Source organism: Anas acuta, chromosome 2 (genome assembly GCF_963932015.1).
Source record: "Anas acuta chromosome 2, bAnaAcu1.1, whole genome shotgun sequence".
Taxonomy (NCBI): domain Eukaryota; kingdom Metazoa; phylum Chordata; class Aves; order Anseriformes; family Anatidae; genus Anas; species Anas acuta.
In genome coordinates this window covers 110,252,330-110,276,010 of record NC_088980.1, presented here as the reverse complement: position 1 = coordinate 110,276,010, position 23,681 = coordinate 110,252,330, and the positions used below count along the sequence as shown (strand labels likewise).

The window sequence follows — 23,681 nt, the reverse complement described above, 5'->3', positions numbered from 1 at the left end:
TGGTAAAAGCTATGAAATTCAACTTATTTTTTGTTTTAGTAAAAAAGGTACACCATATTTCTGCTTGATTTCTCTAAGTACCTGAAATTCTATTAGGCACATCACTCACAGAAATACCACAATAATGTAACGTCTCCAGAAAGACGTCAAAAAATATTTTCCTTCAAGCAACATCCAGAGTTTGCAAGGCTCTAAGTATACATTTATATACATACACCCAAAGATGTATGTCTACACGCACCAAGATTGTGTTATAAGTAGCTTCAAATTTGCAACATAAATCATCATTCTTAATACGTGTATTCAGAATGAATTAATTCAGAAGTGCAAATATGTATTTAAAATACTATTTAATGACTAAATTTATTATTTAGATGTTTCTAGTGTACATTTGGAAGGACTCCAGCTGTTAAACAGCTCACATTAGTGAGCATAATTTTCCAGATAATTCAGTGCAGGTATCTGTGCTGATGAATGCAATGAAAAAAAGTCAATTAAAAAAAAAAAGACTAGCATAGAAGAGAAAGAATGTTTTCAGTGACATAAAAATCAAACAATACATGCCTGATTACTTAAAACACAAAAAACATAAATAAGCTCTGGAGATTGAGATTGAAGTTTAATGGCAAACCTACTGTGTGAGTTTCAACTTGATATCATCTATGGACTGCAAATAGCTTGAATATACATTTTCAAACTTGAAAAGTAGCTTTTGGTAAGAGTATGTACAATCTTCCAGGTTGGCCATTATGGCAGCCCAGCCTTGATGCTGAAGATGTTCATCATGTACAAGACCTTCACAGAATGAGCAAAGCTTCTTGGCAACTTCATACATTTCCTGGAAGAAAAAAAATCCAACAACAAAATGAAAGTCTCTTAGCCAGACTTGTGATGTTTTATATAGCTACCATAGAAAAGTGAGACACTTGGAAAATATTAAGATTAAAAAGTGTTAAACTGTGACAGCTAAAGCTGCACATCTTTTAAAACTTCAACCAAAAATAACAACTTTCTTTACTCTTAAAAGAAAAACAGTTAGAGGATGAAAAAACTGAGATATTTACTGAGTTATTTTTCTTCTAAATAGGCAGATGAAAAGTTTTATCAAAATAAAAACTCATAGAATTAAATTCTGCTAAAATAAAATACTGCATATGTGAATAATAATTCTTGTAATAATCTAACAGAAGGAGCTGGCAAACAAGGTAGATTAAAGAGGAAGAGCCAAGCAGAAACTCAGAACAAGACAAAGAATCGCAGTATCCATTGATAGAAACGCAGGTACATCAGATGCAGGGAGAGATTCATAATGTAAATGGGAGGGCAGATACTCCACTGAAGTCTAGCAATTAATAAACCAGAGGAGCAGCGCAGAGAGCATACAAAACTCTAGAACACCTGAAACTTGGTGCACGCAAACCAACACAGCAGCTTTTCTGTTAAATAACTGGATGACACAAACATTTAACCCCCATAAGAGGGTGAGAATTTAATTACCACCCAACTCAGTAGAGTTAAAACAGACCTAGATTTGGCAAGTACCGTATCCTATTAGAAGTGCACTAATAGCAATGCCTTATTGTATTCAATTCCAAAATTTTAACTATTAGTAGAAAATTTATTTAAAGTATACTAACTTAAGGAAGCAAACCGCATCCCCCCTACTACTCCCAAGGTGCTTACTTCCCAAACACTCAAGTAAGAAAATAATACAGAAGTCACACTTAATCCTTCATCTCAATCCTTCATAACACACTACATTGGAAATAGTCTCCTCAGAATACCTGGATGTTTGGTTTTAGTGTCTGCCTATCCACCAAGGAAGAAAATCCTACAACTTTTTGCATGTTGTTCATAGTGTTGAACTAAACAAAGCATCTTTCCTTTGTTAGAGTGCATGTGGGAAAAGCATACATGGAGAAACAAGTTTACATTATTTAAGTACGGTGAAAAAGCAGCGTTAAAACCCCAACATATTATGAAATACTTTCACTTCTGACCACATGGTTAACAGCACATATTTTCAAACCCAAAATTTTCTAAAGGTAACACTTATATTCTCAAAATAAATCACAAAACTGCAGAGCATTTTATCTGAACATTTCAGAATTAATCTTAGCAAAGCCTAAGTTATGAACCCCCTTTAAAAATAAACAAAAAAGTCCAAGCTCTGTCTCCAGCAGCATCACAAAATTCCATCATCCTTCAAATTACTAACTTATCTAAGTTATCAGCATGCAAACAATGGATATATAACTACTTATACATGAAACCCAAGGAAATCAAAAGCAATTACAGATTTCTACCATTTCATAGTACAGATACTGGTTTGTACAGACACTGGTTTAACTTCTTTACTGAAAGGGTTGTTAGGCACTGGAACAGGCTGCCCAGGGAGGAGTCACCATCCCTGGAAGTCTTTAAAAGATGTTTAGATGTAGAGCTTAGGGATATGGTTTAGTGGGGACTGTTAGCGTTAGGTCAGAGGTTGGACTTGATGACCTTGAGGTCTCTTCCAACCTAGAAATCCTGTGATTCTGTCTTTAGTATGTCTTTCCAGCTGTCTTGTTTTATGAACTTTGTTCACCTTCTGCGCACAGAACAATAGTTTCTACTTTGAGAACAACAGTTATTTTATTTGCAGTATGAGCTCTCACTTCCTAAATCAAAACTAGCAACACAATTTAGACAGCATCCAGGTTATGCTGACATCTTCAAGTCATTATCTTAATACTAGATCCAGACCCTCTCTGTACAATTTAAATATACACCTGCAAACTAAAGCAATACTGACAACTTGACGAATTTTTATTATTCATTCTTGAATACAAATTGCTCAAGCAAATTCTGTATCAGCTGAAAAAAAAGAACTACTGCTTTCTCAATTATCATACTGAAAACCAGAACAGACCTTTTTACCCTGAAGTATACTAGCAGATATATCTACAATATAAAGCTGAAAGGCAACTGGATGTCTGTTGTGTTCTAATGTATGCCCCGTGAAAGTAAGCGAGCATTCTACTTTCAACCGACAAACACTACTCCCTTCCCAAAGTCAACCTGCTCCCACGCTATTTTCAAGAACCCTATAAATATGGAAACCACACATTAGTCTAAAGACTAAAAAGATTTAAGCCATCTACAAAATCTAAATTGATCTCAAAGTCTTTTTATGCAGCACTGTCTTCAAGTATCATCACAGTGTACTGGGGAAAATAAAGACTGAATTCATCCCACCACCTAACTAAAATGTTCCTTTAAAAGCCCTGGGCAGAGAGGCCTTTGTTAGTTCTATTTTCCTTTGGACAAATTGACTTGGCATTGCACAGATCAACTGTGTAATGACAAGATGCATACACTAGGCATGATTAGACCAGATGATCTGCCCCAAAACATACTCCCAATTTAGGCCACTTAAAAAAAAAAAAAGCTAGATCTATTTACTGCATTCAATATAGGAGTCAGAAGCTACAAAATTAGCTTTGTTCTATTAAGTTTTGTGTGTCATTTTTGATACTCCCTGGAGAATTTAAATGTTGTCAACTTAAGACATCAATTCTGTCAAGGTTGTCACAACACTTTCAAGCTAAAAACAAAAATTGCAAGTTATCAAATTTTAATAGGAAAAAAAAAAAAACATTACAACTGAGATTGCTTGTGACACTACGGATGACCAGCACTGACACTTTTTATCTGACCTGCCATGATCCAAACTTACCCGAGTCAGAAACTTGTGTCCCAGAAAAGTGAAAGAGTAAAGAACAATATTTCCCACAGAGGCAAACTAATACTTTTTAGCAACCACATAACAGAAGGGCATTCTAGTAACTGTCAAGATCTGTCATGTAATAGAGGCAGACCCAAAGAAACTACTACATAAAAACACCCCAGCGCCATGTAAGTTTAACCAATTTCATCTTCAGTGTGAAGTGTACTACAGCTCTTTGGTGGACATACACACAGAAGACATAACCACTGAAACAAAAAACCTCATTATGAAATGAATTATAAATATGATACTGAAACAAAAAGATATTTTATATGTTGTTTAGAAGTGGTTCAATTAAAATCTGCACAAGTGCATCTTTCTTATAATTTCATCACTACTCAATGCAGCTTCAAGTGATTGGGCTTGTTTTTCCTGCCTTTTCTATAAACAATACTAAGGGGGAGGCATCAAGCTACTTCAGAAGATCAAGACCAATCTATTTTCCACAATCAGTATGCCTGCATGAAGAAAAGAATTAAGCGGTTCCCTTCCAAACGACTAACATCTAAAACTGCAGGCATATAAATAAAGACCTGCAGTTCAACATAAGTTTTAACACTTCTCAGTAAAGTTGCCAGCTCCAGCACAGAAAATGCAGCCTGCCTAACAGGTATGCTTTTGTCATTGATTCTTCCACAAATCAGTTCAGAGTAATTTCCAAACACCCAATGGTTCACAGAATATAAAAATGAAAAACTGGATGCCTTGCACAGCTACATTAATTTTACTCAAATATACCAATACACCTAGAACAGAGTTTCAAGATACCACTGGAATGTAGACCTCAAAAAGCACCTCTACAAGACTAGACAAACTCAACTTGCCCATTTACATTGAAGAGCAAATAAAGGCATCTTGACTTTTTAATTTGTCTAAAAATCCACAGGCTCACCAGAAAGATTTTCTTTATCTCTGTTTAGATGTTTTAACAAAATATTTACATGTATTACTTTATTCCATCAGCATGACTTAAACATAGGTTATTCTTATGATTATAGCTATTTCATTTTAGTCAGTTGCACCCAAAATCAGTAGAAACAACAAAATACATTTTATCTAAAACAAGAATTAATTGGCAAAGTGCTCCCCATTCCTTTCAAGACTTTGCCCTCACATCCTACCACCCTAACTTTGCTCATCTGAATGGGGGAAAAAAAATAAATCATGGGAAGGTCCATTTGTCTTCAGTGCTTTTTGGACTTACCTCTAAAGAACAAAAGTTTTCAGGAAATGCAGGGTTCTTTCCATTCTCTACAACCCTGTGGTAAAAGGAAACAAGGCATCAAAGTCCTCTATTGCCATGTGCCTGAAATTCTGTTAAAAGGACTCTTTATAGGTTTGAGTTATCCTCAACAGAAAAATAATCAACCTCAGGCCACCAAAGAGGATCCCTGAAAGTGAAGTTACACCATACACTACACTAGAGGATAACCACTTCCACAAAAGGTAACCAATATCTTAGTTACCAGTATCAGGAACTAAGACCAATATCCCTTTTTATACACCTCAACTGAAAACAACAGTAATGCTACTATATTAACCACTTCTCAAGATTTCAGCTTTTAAAACCTGAAGTTGAACAGTTAATTTCACTGTGAGGGAGACTTGAGATTTCATTATAATTTCTCTTCTTTCATTAGACAGAATATTATTCCACTCTCGTTTAACATTGATCAATTTTGGTGACTGTCCTTTGGACATTTGTCCACACAGTTCATGACTTATTACATATTCATTAAGTATTTATTTCATCAGCGTGATACAGAACCAAGCTATTCATAGCTTAGTGACTTTTTCTTCAGTCCTGTTTTCACTAGCTCTTGGCTGAGATCCTAAAAGCAAGCTGAGAGAAGTCAAGTGACAGAATTTACCACCAAAAAGGACACTGAGAAGCTGATATAAAACAACCTGCCAATGAATCAAAGCAGGGTATGAGGTAAGTGATAGTTTTCACTAGCTTGATTCCAAGCCATCCAAGTCTTTTTTTTTTTTTAAAAAAAAAAAAAAAAAACACTCCCAGTGAATTTTCCAAAACCTTAATCTAACGATTTTGGTCACAAAGGCCAACCAAAAACCATCTAATCATAAGAGCTTTTCTATTTTAACCTTTCACAGCTCAAAGACATTCAAAGATGAGATTCATCATTAATGCAAGTTAAAGAAGTCTGGACTTCTGTGGAAGAGCTAGAAGCGTTTCTCGCTATTAGAAGACTTAGTAAAAATGAACTAATAATAGCAATGTAATCACACACTTGCTACAATCATTATAGATGCTTTCAGAACACAACATTTTTAAATAATTGTTTTCCACTGGGTCTCAAAGCAGCTTTCTAGCCAAAGTGAAAGCGTACGTATTTAAATAGTAGTTACATAGCTTTCAGGAAGCATGATTATACATCTTCACTAGAGTTGAAAGCATTTGGAACTGAACCAAGAATGATGTTGGTACTATGACTACAGTTAGTTTTATCTAGCCATATGGAACAACCACACAATTTCTCATTGTCTTCCCTATCTCTAAAAGAAAAAATGACTGGAATTGACAGTTTGATGATGTCAGCAACAGTATCACTTGAAATGTGAAATGTATCCACTAACCAGAAGTCCAGGTCTCTAAGAACCTTCTTCTGGGACTTCAGTTGAAATGAGGGAATTTCATTTAAATTGCTTAAAAGTAACTAAATAAATCCTGTTCTAAAAGATAAATTATCAGTTATGCTTTTTTTTTTTAGCAGTAGCATTAAAAGACCAAAAGATTAGACAAGATTCATAGAACAGAGTTTATTGCGCAATGCATTGTGTAGAGAACAGCTTGTTTTCTCCTAAGCTGATGTGTACGCAACTTTTTGCAAACACACTGTGCACCTCATTGTCCACATTCTGCAGCTCAAGGCCAGAACTGCTGAACTGGAAGAGAAATAAGAAAGTAGGGTAGCTGTAGAAAAGCATGCTGTAACACTTCAGGCACTTACATCTCAACAGTAGATTTTTAGCCAGAGGGAAACCAGGATACTTGGACATCATAAAATGAAAATAGGCTTAGAAAGTTGCTTTAACTGCTATTTAAAAGCCAGACAGTAGATGAAAAACACTGAACAAGGAAGAGACGATTAAAAAAAAGTTTAAAACACTAAGACATCACCACATTTGACAAAAAGCTATGGAAAGAATTTCAGTTTAATCAGTGAAAGAGCAAGTTGTGGTAACAGATATAGCTTCTCTAAAGCTACAAAGTCTTTATACTGTGAATTTTACATAATGAGATCTCTAGTTTAAAAAAAAACACATCTTGAAGAAATCTGTTTAAGTTTTAAATTCAGGAAATCAAAAAGAATTTATCTTGATATGAATTGAATATGAGTTATACTACAGCAGAAAACCAAACAGGTGGTAATAAACTTGACATAGGAATGACTTTTGGTTAGGAGGTATTAAAACCTAAAGACTAAATGTAAATTAACGAAGTTAGCTCCAACCAGCAAGTAAGAAAATTAGTATCTGCTGCTTTTACACATCTCTATCATGTGGATAAAAAGTTACAAGAATGCAAACATCCCCATAGGGCTTTTAAAGGTCCCCGCTCAATAAAAAGAATGTATTTGTAAGTGAATTGACTCATTCAAGTCTCAAAAGCAGTTCAGCTATTCATGTGACAATGGCTCAGTAATGTAGGTGAGAGCAGTGTCTGAAAGGGAAAAAATGCAAGCCATGACAAACAGTCTTCCTGAAAAATGTTACAGTTCTGCATATTTTCCCCTCCCCATGATTCTAAATTACTGACCTGGAAGAAAAATAAAAAAAAGAGCCATGAAGTAGCAAAGCTTACACAGATTTCTTAAGAGTCTTTCTTCAACAATAATTCCAACTATAATTATGTTGCTATAACTATGTTCCTTAAGTAATGCACAGAATACAACTATTTACCTAACTCAGAAGATTTAAGCTACCTACAATGCAGGAAAAAAATGGCCTCCGCTGTGAACTAAAAGATAACTTTTGTTTTTACAAAAAAAAATTTGTATTTTCAGCTATAGCTGCTCATCTAACAAAGGGAAGATACAAAACAAGAATTTGGGGAGGAATATATATATATATACACAGACTAAGAAAAATCCTTGTTAAAGGAAAACGTAGAACTACTTGCTATTGAAAAGTAGTTTGTAAGAGACCGTATCAGAAAGTGAGTATCTGTCAACTTCCTCTACAGCACAAATAAACTTCAAAATAAGGTAAGATAAAAATACCCTTTCACGCTGTTCTACAGCATAATACAACCATGGAAAAACGGATCAAATTCAAAGGTTTTCAGGAAGACTTAAAATAAGGGAAAACTAAGATGACAACAAAAGCCATTACACCCTGAAGCATATATAATATTCCATACAAGAAAATACATTTACTTATTACCAAATTAGAAGCAGGCCACAAGCTACAAGAGACAACCAAGAATACTAATTGTCCTCTTGCACAGTAAATTCAAAGTCATCTTCTAAGCAGTGCTTACTATTTCATATACCGTGTTACTATGTCTTATAAAATCTGATTTTAAAATTGTACTGCATATCTTCTGGGCAGAAGAGATAGCAAATTAAATATAACCTGGCAGCTATCAGACATTCTCCTCTACTTTTAAGTAGTTGCACATCACTGTTTCTTATTACTGACAGTAACATTTTGCAATCATAAGCAACAACGTAGACTGAGACTTCTATTCTCCTAATACAAAACATCTTTAAATGTAATTAATACATGATAATTATTTAAGCTCCCTAAATAATTTCAACAGGCAAAACCACTATCCCACTATCAAGTACTGTAACTGTTTTTCTAGTAATACAAATCACTGCCTCTCTAAAATTAATTAAAAGATAAGCCTTCGATCTTTATACTGCAGATTTTTCATGACCATTTTGCATGAAATCTAGCATACAGTATAGTCAGTGTGGCTTTGGATGCATCATTCTCACAACTATAGAGGTTCAGAGCCTCTCTTCCTCTCCCCAGATCTTAATTTTGAGGACTAATGCTCCCAATGTTCCATCTTCCTCCCGGACCAGAGGCTTACAACGAACCTTGAAGAAGATTAACGTTTTAACCACATTTCTAGCCTCTCTCTAGTTTATTCTGAATTACTGCTCAATGTGCTTCAAATAGGCATCATGAAAAGCTGTAGTAACACTGCAATAGTCCTTTATAAAGTCTTCACACCCAGGCACATCTCAAGTCAGGTTAGACTATTTACTCATCTTCTATGATACAGAGCTGTTTTCTTAGCATTCAACTCTCAGAAAAGCACCCAAAGCATTTTCACAGCCAAATATAGAGCCCATGATTTTGAAATACTTAAAATATTGGGCAAAGCTAACTGATGGTATAAAGGCTCACCAGATTTAAGAACATAACTAGCTATTCAGTCTTTTTTTTTCCAGGAAAAAAACTTACTACCATTGTTACCCAGCAGCGAAGAGCTGGAAGAAGTGTAGCACATAGGACAATCTTTTACAAGATCAACGTGCAGGCTAAAACAACAACTCCATTCCACTTAAATAGATGTTTAAAGACTTTTAACATTCTAAATCCACCCTCCTTCAACAATAATAATAGATTCCATCAAGAATGGAAAGATTTCTTTACTTGGGAATCAGTTCAGGATCAATCTCTACGTAAACTTCACAGTCTTACGCTAAATGTTATTGCTCCAGTTGTCCACTAAATGCTATACTTCACACGGACTTTGAGAGTATTTCTGAAATATGGATTTCCCTGACAGAAGACTTGTCACCAGAACAAGTCATTTAAATATAAATAATTTAAAAGCAGAAATACTTGAATAAACTTACTTGCTCTGTGTAATAATACAGCCTTCAGAATTGAGGGGGAAGAGAAGGTAGCACTAACAATCCTTCTCAAGTAGAAATATACATTAAAAAACACTCCTAGAATACAAAAACTTACTCCACAGGAATTAAATCTGTTTATCTATCAATGTATAGTAACTTCACTGGGTCAAAACAAAAGTTGGGAATACCTGCTGTGTTAATTTTTCCCCTTCAGAGATGGGGAAAACAAAGAAAATATCAACAATTAGAAACAAGACACTTATTAACACCACCTTCTCAAGTGAAGTTCAAACACGAATACCAGAACTCCCATTCATGTTAAATCAATTAACATATTAAGCATTTAACAGATACTAGTCTTACTGACTTCTATAACATCCTTTTAACACCTCATAAAAATCAGTATTTCAGTCTCAGCTGCCGAAAAAACTATCTTCATACTCTTCAAGTACAGAGCACAAATGAAAACCTCCTACTCCTAGATGAATTCACATCTACATCTACTCTTTTCAGTCTGACAGTCATATGATTCACAGATCCCTAATTACTCAAGGTCTTATTTACTAAGTCAGCAATAACTGTCAACAGGTGGTAGAGGGAAGAAGAGTGTTTATTGGACTTGATCCTTGCCTTAAATTAGACAGTATGTCAATGTTAGATTATTCAAGCTAACCTCACTCCTGATAGGCCGGAGGGGGAAAAAAAGCAAAGCAAAAGTCTGTGTTATATGCATGACTTAGCACTTTTCTCCCAATTCTGCTGTAAAGTATTTAAAAAGTACATCACTTAAAACACTAAGTGTTCTTTTAGACTGCCTTAACGTTGTTACTGAAACTTGGAAACGATTACCAAGACAACATGCTAAAATCATGAATTACTATTCAGTCTGTGCTACGTGCTACACAACCATTAACCCACTCCTAACTCTTGGAAATTTAAATAATTAGAGAAGGAAATTTAATTATTAGAGACAGCAAAAACATTTAATGCATTTAGAACGTAAAATTTGAAAAGGACACCGAGGACAGTATTTTGTAACACGAAACGCAGTCAGTTCAGCTACTGCACACATTGTGTTACATTCTAGAGCACGCAGCCACTATTCATACCACATGCACACTTGATATTTTACCACCCTTGTTGCAGGGTAGCCCCCTCCTCAAAGCAATATGAAATAATCAAATAGGATTACAACATGCTTGCTTTTCAGGCAAGTAGAAGCCAACACTCAATAAGTACACAATAAGAAAAGACCTGAAAGAAATTTTCAGAAAATTAAACTTAGTTTTACACGTCTAAACAACTGGTGAGAAATTTATAAGAGGAAACAGGAGATTAGAAAGGTACTTAGAAAATTTGCAATGCAATTTGTTTCAATCTGGGTTAACACTGTTTCTGAACTAACAAACTTTTCTGTCTTCTGGTTGGGCTAGGAAGGCAGGAAATTGAGGCATGAGTCCAAAGAAACCAAATTGCTTTCATTTTGTCAATGCTATAAACGTATGCATCCATAAAGCCATATTGCATTTTGTTTTTGAAAGAAGCTTTGAAAATGCTACAGAAGCACATTTTAGTACCTACCTTGAAAATTAGGGACAAAGGCTTCAAGGAATAGATCATTAATAGTGTACCATTTTCACTGTCTTCTGACAAAACCACTTCAAAATTTACATCAAGTTACCTCTCTGACATAAAAAGGTTTTTGTCCTTTTGTGCGCAAGTACACTACAAATTTACTTACCACAGCAAGTTGTGTCCGTGATGCTACCGTATGAAAAACTGCAGGCATCATTAGAGATTCTTCTACTTTCAATTCCATCTCATTCTCCGCTGAAAATGTAGTTTTGGGGATAGCTGGGGGACGCTCACACAAGATCATTTCTTTGTTGAATAAGAAAATTGGGTTGGTGTCCTACACTCAAGAAGGAAGTGAAATCACACGTTTAGTAAAGGTACCATTCAATCACCAACTATTCCATCATATGGGTAATATGTCTTAAGACTATGTTAAAATCTACATGTACAAACTGAGTAGATAAGAAAAAATCTCAAATGAAAAAAATCAGCAAACATGGTATACTACAGAAAAATACTTAAAAATCTGTTACTGAAATATTTTTTTCTTCCCTTATCACAGCTTAGATGACAAATGCAGTATGCACTTACTGTTCCAGCACTGTAACTACACACTCTTCTGTCTGGTGCCATACACTCTCCTCCATTGACGACCAGTACCTGGTGCTGAATGGCAATCTTATACTTTGTTTGTATTGCATGTTTCAGATCAGCCACGCTGAAAAAAATGGGGGAGAAGATGACAATAACATGTGTAACACCTAATTTCACATATTCCTATAATATAGACAGGCAACTTGTCCGTTTCAAGGCAGCACTTGTCTCATTTGCATTCTGCACAATGAAATATTTAAGTCTGTAAAGGCTGCAACATGTTGTATTCTGGATATTCACCTAACGAGCTATCAGCTAACAGAGTAGAGCCTGTAGAATACTGATACATAATCAGTAATCTTTTTCCAATAACATCTGATAATGTGCTGAAATACTAGATCAAATCAAGCATTTAGGATAACTGTAAAAGTCATATTATTTTCTTTGAATGTTTACTTTACAATCATACAAATGACTTTATGAAATTCTATAATATAACAAGAATACTCAACACTTCATTAAGCCTAATTTAAACACATTTCCACTTAATCAACTCTGACTGATTTACAGTACATGAAGCGCAGTATAATGCTCAACTTACAGGAAATTTAATCAATGCATATGCAACAAACACATATAAATGTTGCAGACATGTTTAATGCAAGAACAGTAGACCAATAAGCCATCCCTACTTTCGTCCTCCATCCTAGCAGCTTCAATTTCAGGTGATGACATCTTTATGACACTGCTTACTTTAACAATTCTAGACTTTGTCTCAAAGAAACAAAACAATTAAGAATTCATTAATATGATACAGTAACTGACCAAAACTATAATACACTGTGGTGACATGTGTGCAAAGGCACTGAAAGGCTTCAGATTATCAGTGAATAATCAATATAAGCATCACTGTTTTTGATATAATTAGCAGGAAGCAAAGCAAAGTTACTGCCTATAAAGTACTTGAAAAAAGAGGTATTACCTAAAATAGCTGTGATGACAAAATTAATTCACTACAAAAGCCTCAAACACGGGCTCATACTCACTAGCTGTGTTGTAAGAACTCACCTATCATTCTCATGTTCATTGGGAAAATTGATTGGCCTGTTCACATACAAGGAGACCCAAAGAACCCAAGAAAAATGTCTTGTTAAAAAGAGCAAGTCTATACAGACTTTTAGAATACAAAGTTAAACTACTCAACTGAAATGTCTTGTGTTTTGTCTCATCCACCAGTTTATCCTCAAAAAATATCAGACAGAGCAAAAAGTTGATCCATACCATGCTATTAGATACCCTGTCTGGCAGTTCAGATGCTGCACCTCACCATGATTTAGGCCATTTTAAGATCTCAATGTGCTAGATGACACAAAGAGGTACTGACACACCTGCAAGTGACAGAATCGTGGAATAACTTCGGTTGGAAAATACACTTATGATCAAGTCCAACCATCAACCTAAAACTTCCAAGTCCACCTCTAAACCATGTTCTTAAGTACCACATCCACACATCTTTTAAATACCTCCAGGGATGGTGACACCTGCCTGGCCAGCCTGTTCCAACACTTAACCACCTTCTCTTGATTTCCAATCTAAAGCTTCCCCAGAGTAACCTGAGGCCATTTAATTGTGTCACCAACCCGAGGCCATTTTAATTGTGTTGCCACCTGAGAAAAGAGTCTCATCCTCCTTGCTGCAACCTCCTTTCAGGTAGTTGTAGAAAGCGATTAGGTCTCCCCTCAGCCTCTTCTTCTCCAGACTGAACAACGCCAGTTCCCCCAGTCACTCCTCATATCTTATTTTCTAGTCTCTTCACAAGCTTCATGACTCAGTAGATCCAAAATGACCATGGTATTTTATTTCATCCTCAATAATATCCTCAGTTAGCTTTGCAAGACAGCATGCAAAATCATTCAATGCACACAGTGTTAGGGCTCTTCCAGCTTAAAAGTTTCAAAATTTTGACTCAACAAGTGAATTTGGAAAATTACATACAGAAATTCAGGAGTATGGAAACAATGGACTTCATTACAAAATCCATGGAAGTCTTTTGATGAGCATTATCTAACACATGTAACAGCATGGACATGAATCACTTGCAACTCATTCACCACTGATCAAATATGAAGACAGCAGGTTAGGTTGGCTCTTGCTAGCTCCAATGCACATGGGCTATGATGATGTTATACAATAGATCTTGTATAACACAATTTTGAATTAGATCAGCATTCTACATGAGAACAAGGGTAGATGCTACAATACACTTAGTATATCTAGGTCTCTCTAAAGCATCATTAAGGTTGCAAGATGTATTTAATTTGCAGTGAAACAAAAAGTTGTGAAGTCGCTGGGATTTAACTGGGAATCTAAAACACTGCTCACATTTCAAGCAGTTCACAGTCTGGAAGTTTGTTTGATAGAGAGAATGCTATAAGATATGTTAGAGCCTTATAACACATGACAGAACCAAGTTTTTCCCATCCTGGACGTAAGACAAAAAACTATATTATGCCAGTTCTTCAGCATCTAGAACACATTTTCCTAAGGATGTGTAAATACTGCAAGTAGAAAAAGCAATCTGCAGAACTTATTTTATGATGTCAATAAGCAAAAATCAAAAATGCTGTTCAATAAAAGGTCACAGAACACCAGAAGTAAATCTGACGTTTTTTCCAAAACGCCATCCCAAGTATAACACCAGACTGCGCTAAGATCAAGTAAATAACACCTACATCCTATGTCACTGCTGCAGAAAGTAACCTCCCTGCTCTTTCATGGGATCTCAGAGAAGCACAACCACCTGCAAGGCATTGAAAATGCTAATAAAAAACATCCCCAATTCACTGAAATACATGAAAACCTAGGGGGAAACTATGTGGACATACTCAACAAACAGTTGAATATCAACATTCAAGAACTCATTAAAAAACATAGCATATACCACTTATTTATTAAGGAAATAAAACAGGATTAATTTACTTCCTTACTTTTGTACAGCAAGTTCTGTGTCAAAGGTTAGGGTAGTTCCAGTGTTGACTAGAAATACATATAGCTTCATGATGATTTATTTAGGTCTCCGAAGTTTATAACTTCCACTGTTAAAATCATCTAGAAACTGAAAAGAAAAAAGATTGAAGTGTTAGTTTCACATATGAGTTATGAAAAAGCACGTACATGCTTTTGAAAGAAATACTTTCAGACATACAGTGGGTTAATACATCAGCTTTCATATTCCGCAGTTCTTTAGCTGATACTAAACATACAGATGCTTCTCTTACGAGAAACATGGGCACAGGAGGCCTTCTCATATGCGAATGGGCTAGAACACATTTCTAGCCCATATAGAACACATACTATTTCCATAGTATACGCTGGGGAAAGACAGGAAGGAGAGGTGAAGACAACTTTCAGTTGCAGAAGCCATCATCTCAGATGATTACCTGACTTTTCTCAGATACGAAATACATTTTTAAATCCCCAGATACAGTCATTTCCAGTTATCTTTTCTACATTTTACAAATAGCAGCACGGTCTACGTTGTAAGCATTCATTCCCCAACCTACAACTCCCTACAAAGCTTACCTATCCCCATGCATAATTTTTTCCTCTCAGATATATAGAAACGGTATCAAACAAAAAAATTGCTGAAACTAGTTTTTAAAAACTATTAGGTAATTACAGACATAAAAAAAAAACCTACAGATTTTCATTTGTTTTCAGTAGCTAAATCTGTAGCTACCTTCTTAGTCACTACTAGCCACTATGGAGTGATCAAAGAAACATTGGACATTTTCAGTCATGTACCCTACAAGTTTCTGGATTAATGACTATAAGCACGCACATGTTTTTCCAGAGTACGTAATAGAAGAAAAACATTTAATTGCTTTGCAAGACATTCTGAGATCTAATCTGATATTCTACCCCTGAAATACTCCATACTTCCAGGCCTTTTTCACTACACTAACAGAGTGGCTGCAAAAGCACACTGTCACTGCAGCCAGTAATGCACTGCATTTATTTTTTTATTATTTTGATGTGGAAAGAGCAATGAAAAGTTAAACTGGGGATGGTTTAGCCTCAGCAATACCCCTACATCATTATTACAATGACTTTTTTGATTAAATTACTTCACAGGAAGAGTAAGTCATCCTTCTTTCCCTGAAGTAAGAGGAAAACGCACAAGATCTGCACAGCTACTTGCATTGTTTTAAAATGAGTTTGAAATTGCATTTATCTTTGTCTACACAGGCAAAAAACCTGACAGACCACAAAGAAAAATAACAAAACTGTTAAAGCGTGTGAGGGGTCAGAAGGCAGTTCTACCAGAACAATTCCAGAAAGTCATAACAGTTTTTCAAGAATGATTTTCTGCACACTTTCCAAGCATGAACATAAACTAGTCAAGAGGTGCATTTTAACAACAAGGCTTAGAAAGAGAACTGTCAAATAAAAAAAGCCTCAGTAAAGAATACACTTTATAAAGAAACATGCTAGACATAAAAACTCTTGAATCTCAAGAACATACTAGCAGTAATTCATTATTAAATTCTCTGGCCTAAGCTATAGAATTAATCAGTCTCACAAGCACAGAGAGAGTTCATCTGGTAAATGGTATTATTTGTGACCATGGTCCATATAAAATAAAAAATAGACATGTTAAATACAATGTTTAAAACAAGTACCACAGAGCACATAAAAGCTGCTGTTCTTGTCTTTCTCACCTAAACAAAGTAAAATAATTGTCTAGTATCTAGTTTTCACAGAAACATTACTTTGCAAGCCTGAGTGGTATTTAATAGACAATCTGTCTTGAAACCTGGTTTATTCATGTACAGAAAGTGAAATTTTAATTGATACACCCCATCTTTAACACTATGGCTAACCATTTAAACCTTCTAAAGAAAAAATAGCATCAAGATCAAAAATATTTATGACAGCATCCACGACGCATGCAACAGTCTCAAACTTTTCAACTTCAAGCAAAGAAAGAATTACCTTCAGGCACTATACAAAGCTATCACCTTCTTCAAATACACAGGGAGAATAGATGCCTGCTCGCTTTACTTGATTTTGGCAACAGAGTAGCATGACTGTTCAAAACCAGAGAAGATCTGTAAAGAAAAGATAAAGAACGTAATTACTAGTACCATGAAAACATCAGGATTTTATGGTTATCGCAGTGTTTAACACTGAAGCCAATGTATATGCCAATACTAGAAAGAATTATGTAGTGTTGTGTTTTTTTTTTTTTTAAAAAAAAAACATTGACATCAAGTTGTAAGTCTACACAAATCTATTACACACCTCAGTACTTTCCCCATAAGTTCCATTTAAAATCATCGTAACATTTTTCAGTATTTACAAGGAGGTAGAGCTAGTTCACTAAAAAGAATTGCTTGCATTTCCATTAACTAAAAGCATGTTTGTTTGTTTGTTTTTTAGAACTGGTGCAAAATGCTGATACGATGCTAAGAGCAACATAAGTCAGAATGTCGTGCAATTGATCTAAGAAAACCCAGAGTAAAAAGGCATTTCCCTAAACTGAAGATGTTACCAGATCCAGTTGCTCATCACTGGCATCTCTGCCAGGGGCTTCCTCTCTCTGAAACACTGTTAATAATACAACAATGAAAGTGAGCCAGATCAGCAAAAGTGGTCTTTTAAAGCCAGTTCAGTTCATTTTAACTGCTATTAGTTAGGTAGCACGCTGAAGGAGAAGGAGCCCTTGGCAAGGAGGCGGTGACAAGCAACTGGGCTCAGGAACCCGTTCAGTTCAACTGGTGCAACAGCAGTCAGGAAAGTGCACAATCAAACTGAAACAAACATTATTTCTGCCATGTTAATACCCTAGCAAGCTCTCTGAGAAGATGATCAGGCACTATAAAGGGTGATAATCCACTACTAAAAATAGGATTGCTGAAGCCCCAAAACCATTAGAACATGTAACTTGTTTTACGCAACTCATGCCTCTAACAGTAAATTGGAAACAAACTCTCTCCATCCTAAATTTGTAAACATTGTGATCGAGGGGAAGATTACACAACTGCATTTTACGTGCATGGAACAGATGGCAGTTTGTCAGGCAGTTCATTATTGAAGCTTTTATCTTCCTCCATTCCTGCACACTCCCTCTTTCCTCCCATTCAAAGGCACATACATCACCGAGTCAGAAGTAAAGGTGCAAGAAGATGAAAAAAGCAATGTGCTAAAGTATCACCACTGGGAAAAGTACTAACTGAGGCATCCTCCTTTGGCTATTAGCTGTTGTACTCACGCAAAATAAATTTAGGAATACTTGTTTTAGACTGAAGTAATGGGTGTTACCACAAATCATAAGAAACTACTTCTACCACAAAGAAGGACCCCAGTACCACAATCTTTATCCTTCTAATTCCTTTGTGACCATTCAGAAGACAGAAACCAAGTATTGTTTCTTCCACCCAACACTTCAACAGACAAGCTAACAAACAACCCTGAGGGAACAGAAGTATGTTCAGACAAGCAGGACAAATTTGTATGTTCACACTGTTAGGTTACTATTTAAAGGAAAAAAAAAAAAGTTTACCCACTCCCAAGGTTGCCAGAAAATTCAGTGAGTACTTCCACGAATAGAGGAGTCACGTGAAGTAAGGTTTTAGAAAATATATGCTTCGAATGCTGAGTTTCCCTGCAATATTTCGACAAAGGCAGGTTGCAGCCCTCCCTTCAGCAGGAGGGCATCAGCTGAAGACAAGACACCAAGAGTCTCCCCAGCTGCCTCTTTTCACAACACTTGAAGAAACTTAACATGGAGAGCTCTCACTATTCTTGCATCTCTGGATAATGCCTGCCTGAGTTTGCCCAACAATGTCCAAGATTAGTTAAAGGGTGATGAAATTCAGTCACAGGTGCCTAAATCTTTTTTCTTCAAAAAGGGTAAAAGTAGGCTAACACAAGTAAAGTCAGCTCCATACGACAAGTTAGCTTTTAGGTTTGTTCCTAGAATTTGAGAACATGATTCCAAGAATATGATTCAGCAGTAACACAGGTTTTTAACGCAAGCTTGGAGTGAAAAAACAGGAACCATCAATTGTCAACAGAATATACCCATAAACAAATACATTTTATTACTCTTCTGCTGGCATTACTTCAATAGGCTGTTAAGAGAATTTCACAATCTTCAGTGTTACACTTCTACATAGTGTTACAAGTGTTAGTTAGGCTTTTTAGCGTTACACTGCTAAATTATTTTCAGCCATTTTGGTAGAGGTTGAAAAATTACAGAGTTTGACAACTACTGAAGACAAAGCCTTTAACTATGTAATTAGAAGCTGTAACGAAATGACTCGTCCACCCAGATTTGTTGTCTGAACTGCATGACCTGCCTGCACCATTAGGTCAATGCTATCATAGAAATAAGATCTTTAGAGTCATGGGGTGGAAGCTTGTACGATCAGCACCCTGGAATTATTAACAACATCATTTTAAAAAGCCAGAAGCCTGAAAAGAGGAATTGCTGTCAGAGCAGTAACTGCCAGAGCAGACAGAAAATGGTAGAAATTAATATAAGAAAAAGATTAAGATGACAAAAAGTGAAGTGAAAATAGCACAAAGTAGAAAAACCTTCACAAAGTAACTCAGATGTGTATTTTGTAACATTAACTAACACCAAAACCAGCCGGGAATATGTTATGCTGACAATGTAACATTTATTTCACTGCTCTATGTTGTGTTTACATTGCAATACAATTACATCTGCTTCACTTCACAAAAATATTGCAAGCTTGTCCTATCCAATATAAACTCCGAAACACAACTGAGAACTTTTGAAGTCTGTGTTGATCAATACTTTCAATGTATGTTGTTTAAAAAATTTAAAATGTTGTTTATTTAGTTCAGAATATGCTTATTATTTCTACATCTGTAAAAGGAAATGACTGTTTACAGACCTTTCCTTTTTGTAACTACAGCACAGACATCATGGGTCTCACAGCACTCCACATATAATCTTATGGCTACATTAACCATCCACATCTCCCATTAAGTGCAGAATCTCTGCTCCACCTTCCCACCGACTGCTCCGCTGCTTTACAGTACAATTCTTTCCAACTTCACTAACCCAAACACTAAAATACAGCATGCAGGGTATGACAAAGTCAGCAACCAATGTTTACTTTTGCTCTTTGCGTTTAAAGGGGCATCATCAATTTCACTTTATTATAGAGGATACCCGATAAAATGTATTTTCATATTTCAGTTTGTGTATGTTTTTTTCTTTGTGTGTGGTTTTTGTTTATTTGTTTGTTGGCATCTCATTTTCCATGTCTCCTTTATAAACTGGGTTGTTCAAGTTTCACCTGTAATCCAAGTTATTAATAATTTTTTATTTAAGCATCTAGAACTGAAACTAAAGTATGCCAAAATCATGGCTTCCCTTAAAGCCCACGGGTTCAAGAGGGAACAGCAACGCGTCAGCAGTATAGGGTACCGTTCTTTTAGTGGGGAAGTGTTACTTCATATCTGCACAGTAAGTGCTGTACTCAACACTACTTCACCACCAAGGTCAGAGAGGACCAAGGAGACCGAACTCCTTGCCCCCATACTTATCTCCAGGTAGAAAGGAGCATGGCTCTAAAATCAGACAGAACTAGCTTAAGCAGGGCAATACCCTTGTTATTCACTCAAAAGCCTGAAATTTTCCACATTGCTAATTATTAGACATTGTAACAGCTCTTTATGAACATCATCTGTATAAGCTAATAAAGGATAGCTCCTTCGCTTACTGAGGCTGTTACAGGTAATAGATATTGCCTCCAATATGAGTCACAAATGTTACCTGTGATTACAAGGGTCTGGATTCTCACTGGGGATCACTGTTGAATTCCTACCTGCCAAAAGGACAATTCATCCGAGGCAGAGTCTGACAAGACTGTCACGTGCTAAAAAGACTCATGATGTATTCCTCATTCACTGAGCATCTTATTTGAAGTACTTCTCTCCTCTAGAAGAATATGCCTTTGTTACCTCTGGGGATGGAGAACCAACTCTGGAGCACATTATCATTTTGTTAAGCTGCCCTTCATGTCCATGCAGCAAAAATTTAAATTTTGCCTTTGAGCTGCTGCAATTCCTGTGATTTCACCTTGCTCTCCTCTGAGCAGGATTTCCTGTTTCTCTTCAACTTAGGCAAGTCTATAATAGACAAAGTAGTAGACTAGCACAGAATGTTCCTTCCGATTCAATTTGCTTTCTTCTACAAATCTGTGTTCTACCTCTATTTGCTTTCCTTTTTTCTGGTGCCCTTCTCAAAAAAAAAAAAATCTCTTGATCTTCCACACCTCACTTCAGAAGCAAAGGATTTAACATCACATTTCCTAATATCAAAGGAGAGTGGACATAGAGACTAAAGCTGAATTTAAGGAGAAAAACATCTTTCTTCATACTGTAAGATCATCTCTAAAAGCAGACGTCAAGGAGCTTTCCTCATTATTGCCACCAATGCAACCAAAAATCTCTTAATTTTGCAAAGACCACTGCAACCACCCAGAAAAACAGACAGGATGACCTCACAACATTCTTCCCTAATATTTTTAGCAACACAAACCGCTTCATTTCTGAAACACAATGCAAATGCATACCCTTATCTGGGCAACTGAAAGGAAACATGCTTTAAGAGGCACTTCAAAAAACAAATTCCAAACTTCTTCAATAAATCATAGAATGGTTTGGGTTGGAAGGGACCTTAAAAATCCCCTAGTGCCAACCTCCCTGCCATGGGCAAGGGCAATTCCCACTAGACCAGGTTGCTCAGAGTCCCAATCCAACCTGGCCTTGAACACCCCCAGGGATGGGGCACCCACAGCTTCTCTGGGCAGCCTGTGCCAGGGCCTCACCACCCTCTGAGTGAAGGATTTCTTCCTCATGTCTAGTCTAAACCTACCCTTGTTTAATTTAAATCCATTACCCCTTGTCCTGTCAGCACACTCCCTGACAAGGAGTCCCTCCAAAGCTTTCCTGTAAGCCCCCTATAGGTACTGGAAGGCCACTGTAAGGTCTCTCCAGACCCTTCTCTTCTCTAGACTGAAGACCCACAGCTCTCTCAGCCTGCCTTTATAGGAGAGGTGCTCCAGCCCTCTGATCATCCTCATGGCCCTCCTCTGGACCTGCTCTACCAGCCTTACATCCTTCTTATGCTGGAGGCCCCAGACCTGGATGCAGCACCCCAGGTGGGGCCTCACAAGAGCAGAGCTGAGGGGCACGATCTCAACCTCCACCTGCTGGCTATGCTGCTTTCGATGCCACCCAGCATACAGCTGGCTCTGCTGCCTGATGAATGGACAGCAGGGCCTCTCCTGACCCAGACGCGGAGAGAAACCTCATTGCCCACCCCTTCAAAAAGTTTTAAACAAGGCCACACCTGATGTCCAAGAAGCACGTTACTCCAGGTGGAGATCCTGTCTCCCACGGCCACTTTACAACAAGTCCTAAAAAACTCATGTTGAAGCCAGAGCATAGTAGTCTTCAGGAAAGGCTGTCAATCCCTGACATCTGCAAGGTGCCATCTGGAGCTCTATTTATACTGTGCTGAGATGTGCGTCAGGCACAGAAGCGGTTAGTTAATTAAAGCGCCTCCAACAGTCCCTGCCCTGTCAGCAGCCCTCACAGCCACAGGCTGGTCAGCAAAGCAAGTCCCTTCCTCTCTGAGCGCAGGAAAGGAGCCGCAGTCCTGCACAGGAAGCAGGAAACGTGCCCGAGTCCCTACTTCCCAATTCACTGAAGAGGAGTTTCAGAACTCGGTAACTCAGAGCGTAAGAGCCATTCCCACTTTTATTTCTGCTCTCCTAGCAAGGCAGGCAGAGAGAGACCCTCACAGGTCCCCAGCGCCACCGAGGGTGGAAGAGCACAAGACCTGAAGCAACTACAGCCGGGCAGGTAAGAACACACCACACCTCAAAGAGTAGCTTTAAAACTGAGTTGGCCCAAATAATGCAGCTTCTTTCAAGTTCAGACAGAACTTACACCAGGAACTGTAGGAAAAGAATAGTTTCAAGCACTTTTATGAGGCAAAATGTACATTATTAGACATTATGTCATGATTCTGTATGCATATAATTATAAAACTTCAGTTGTGAGGGGTTAGCATCTATTTACATTACTCTTTTCACTGTATCTGTGCCAAAACACGATCCACATAAGGAATCAGGCAAAAGTTTTTCTCCTCCAACAGTTTAAAAAAAAAGTTTACTGGCTTTTGCAAAACGCCACATCTCTTATCTGTCAGAAAGTGAAATTTCTGTGCCTTGGTTAACAAGTAGAAGTTGGAAAACAAACCAAGGTTTTCTGACATTCTTATTGCTAGGAAACAGCCCACAGCTTGTAAAAGTGCTTTTTCTTTCTTTTTTTTTTTTTTTTAATTGATGAAAACAGTCTTCGCACAGCTGCCTGCAACTTTGTCTTTAGCAAAGTTAACTGCAGGTTTAGTCAGCTTTTTTTTTTTTTTTAAGTGTAATTTTGCCAGACTACACATCTCCCTCCAATTATGGAGATTAATACTTTGCAAAGAATGGTGCTTTTGGGTATGTAGAGCTTCAGGTGGTTTTATTCAAGTTACTCACTGACTCCATACTGGTGGGGAGGTTTCCCCGTAACAAGCTATTTTAAAAATAATTAGCGTGAAAATTATGCAGTGTTTGCAAACAATTCTGTAAGAAACAGCCAACAAAAAATTCCTTTACTTCTTACATCAAAATCAGACAAGTCAGCACCAATGCCTCTCCTTCATTACCACTCTCCCTCTGGCTAACCAAGACCATAATCACAAAACACTGATTAGAGCACGAGCAGCAGCGTCCCTTCTCCTCAGCCAGTTGTCCTTCTGCTCCTCCTCTCCCTGCATCAGCTTTCAGTTGTGCAACTTTCCATAG

The 23,681-nt window shown here is 36.9% G+C and overlaps 1 protein-coding gene across 3 annotated transcripts in view; it reads right to left on the bottom strand.

Annotated features, from left to right (window-relative positions):
* The window catches only part of RB1CC1 (RB1 inducible coiled-coil 1), a 73,469-nt gene that overhangs the window by 44,440 nt on the left and 5,348 nt on the right, over positions 1-23,681 (bottom strand). For 2 of the 3 annotated variants that reach the window (XM_068671692.1, XM_068671693.1), the window contains exons 2-6: positions 16,774-16,889; positions 14,766-14,893; positions 11,776-11,902; positions 11,351-11,521; positions 636-838 (exon numbers count right to left, since the gene is read on the bottom strand). In XM_068671692.1, the coding sequence (XP_068527793.1) occupies positions 636-838; positions 11,351-11,521; positions 11,776-11,902; positions 14,766-14,836 (572 nt within the window). In that variant the 5' untranslated portion in view covers positions 14,837-14,893; positions 16,774-16,889. Of the gene's footprint in view, positions 1-635; positions 839-4,973; positions 5,029-11,350; positions 11,522-11,775; positions 11,903-14,765; positions 14,894-16,773; positions 16,890-23,681 lie in introns of those variants that run through there. The other variant, XM_068671694.1, reaches the window with a different exon arrangement.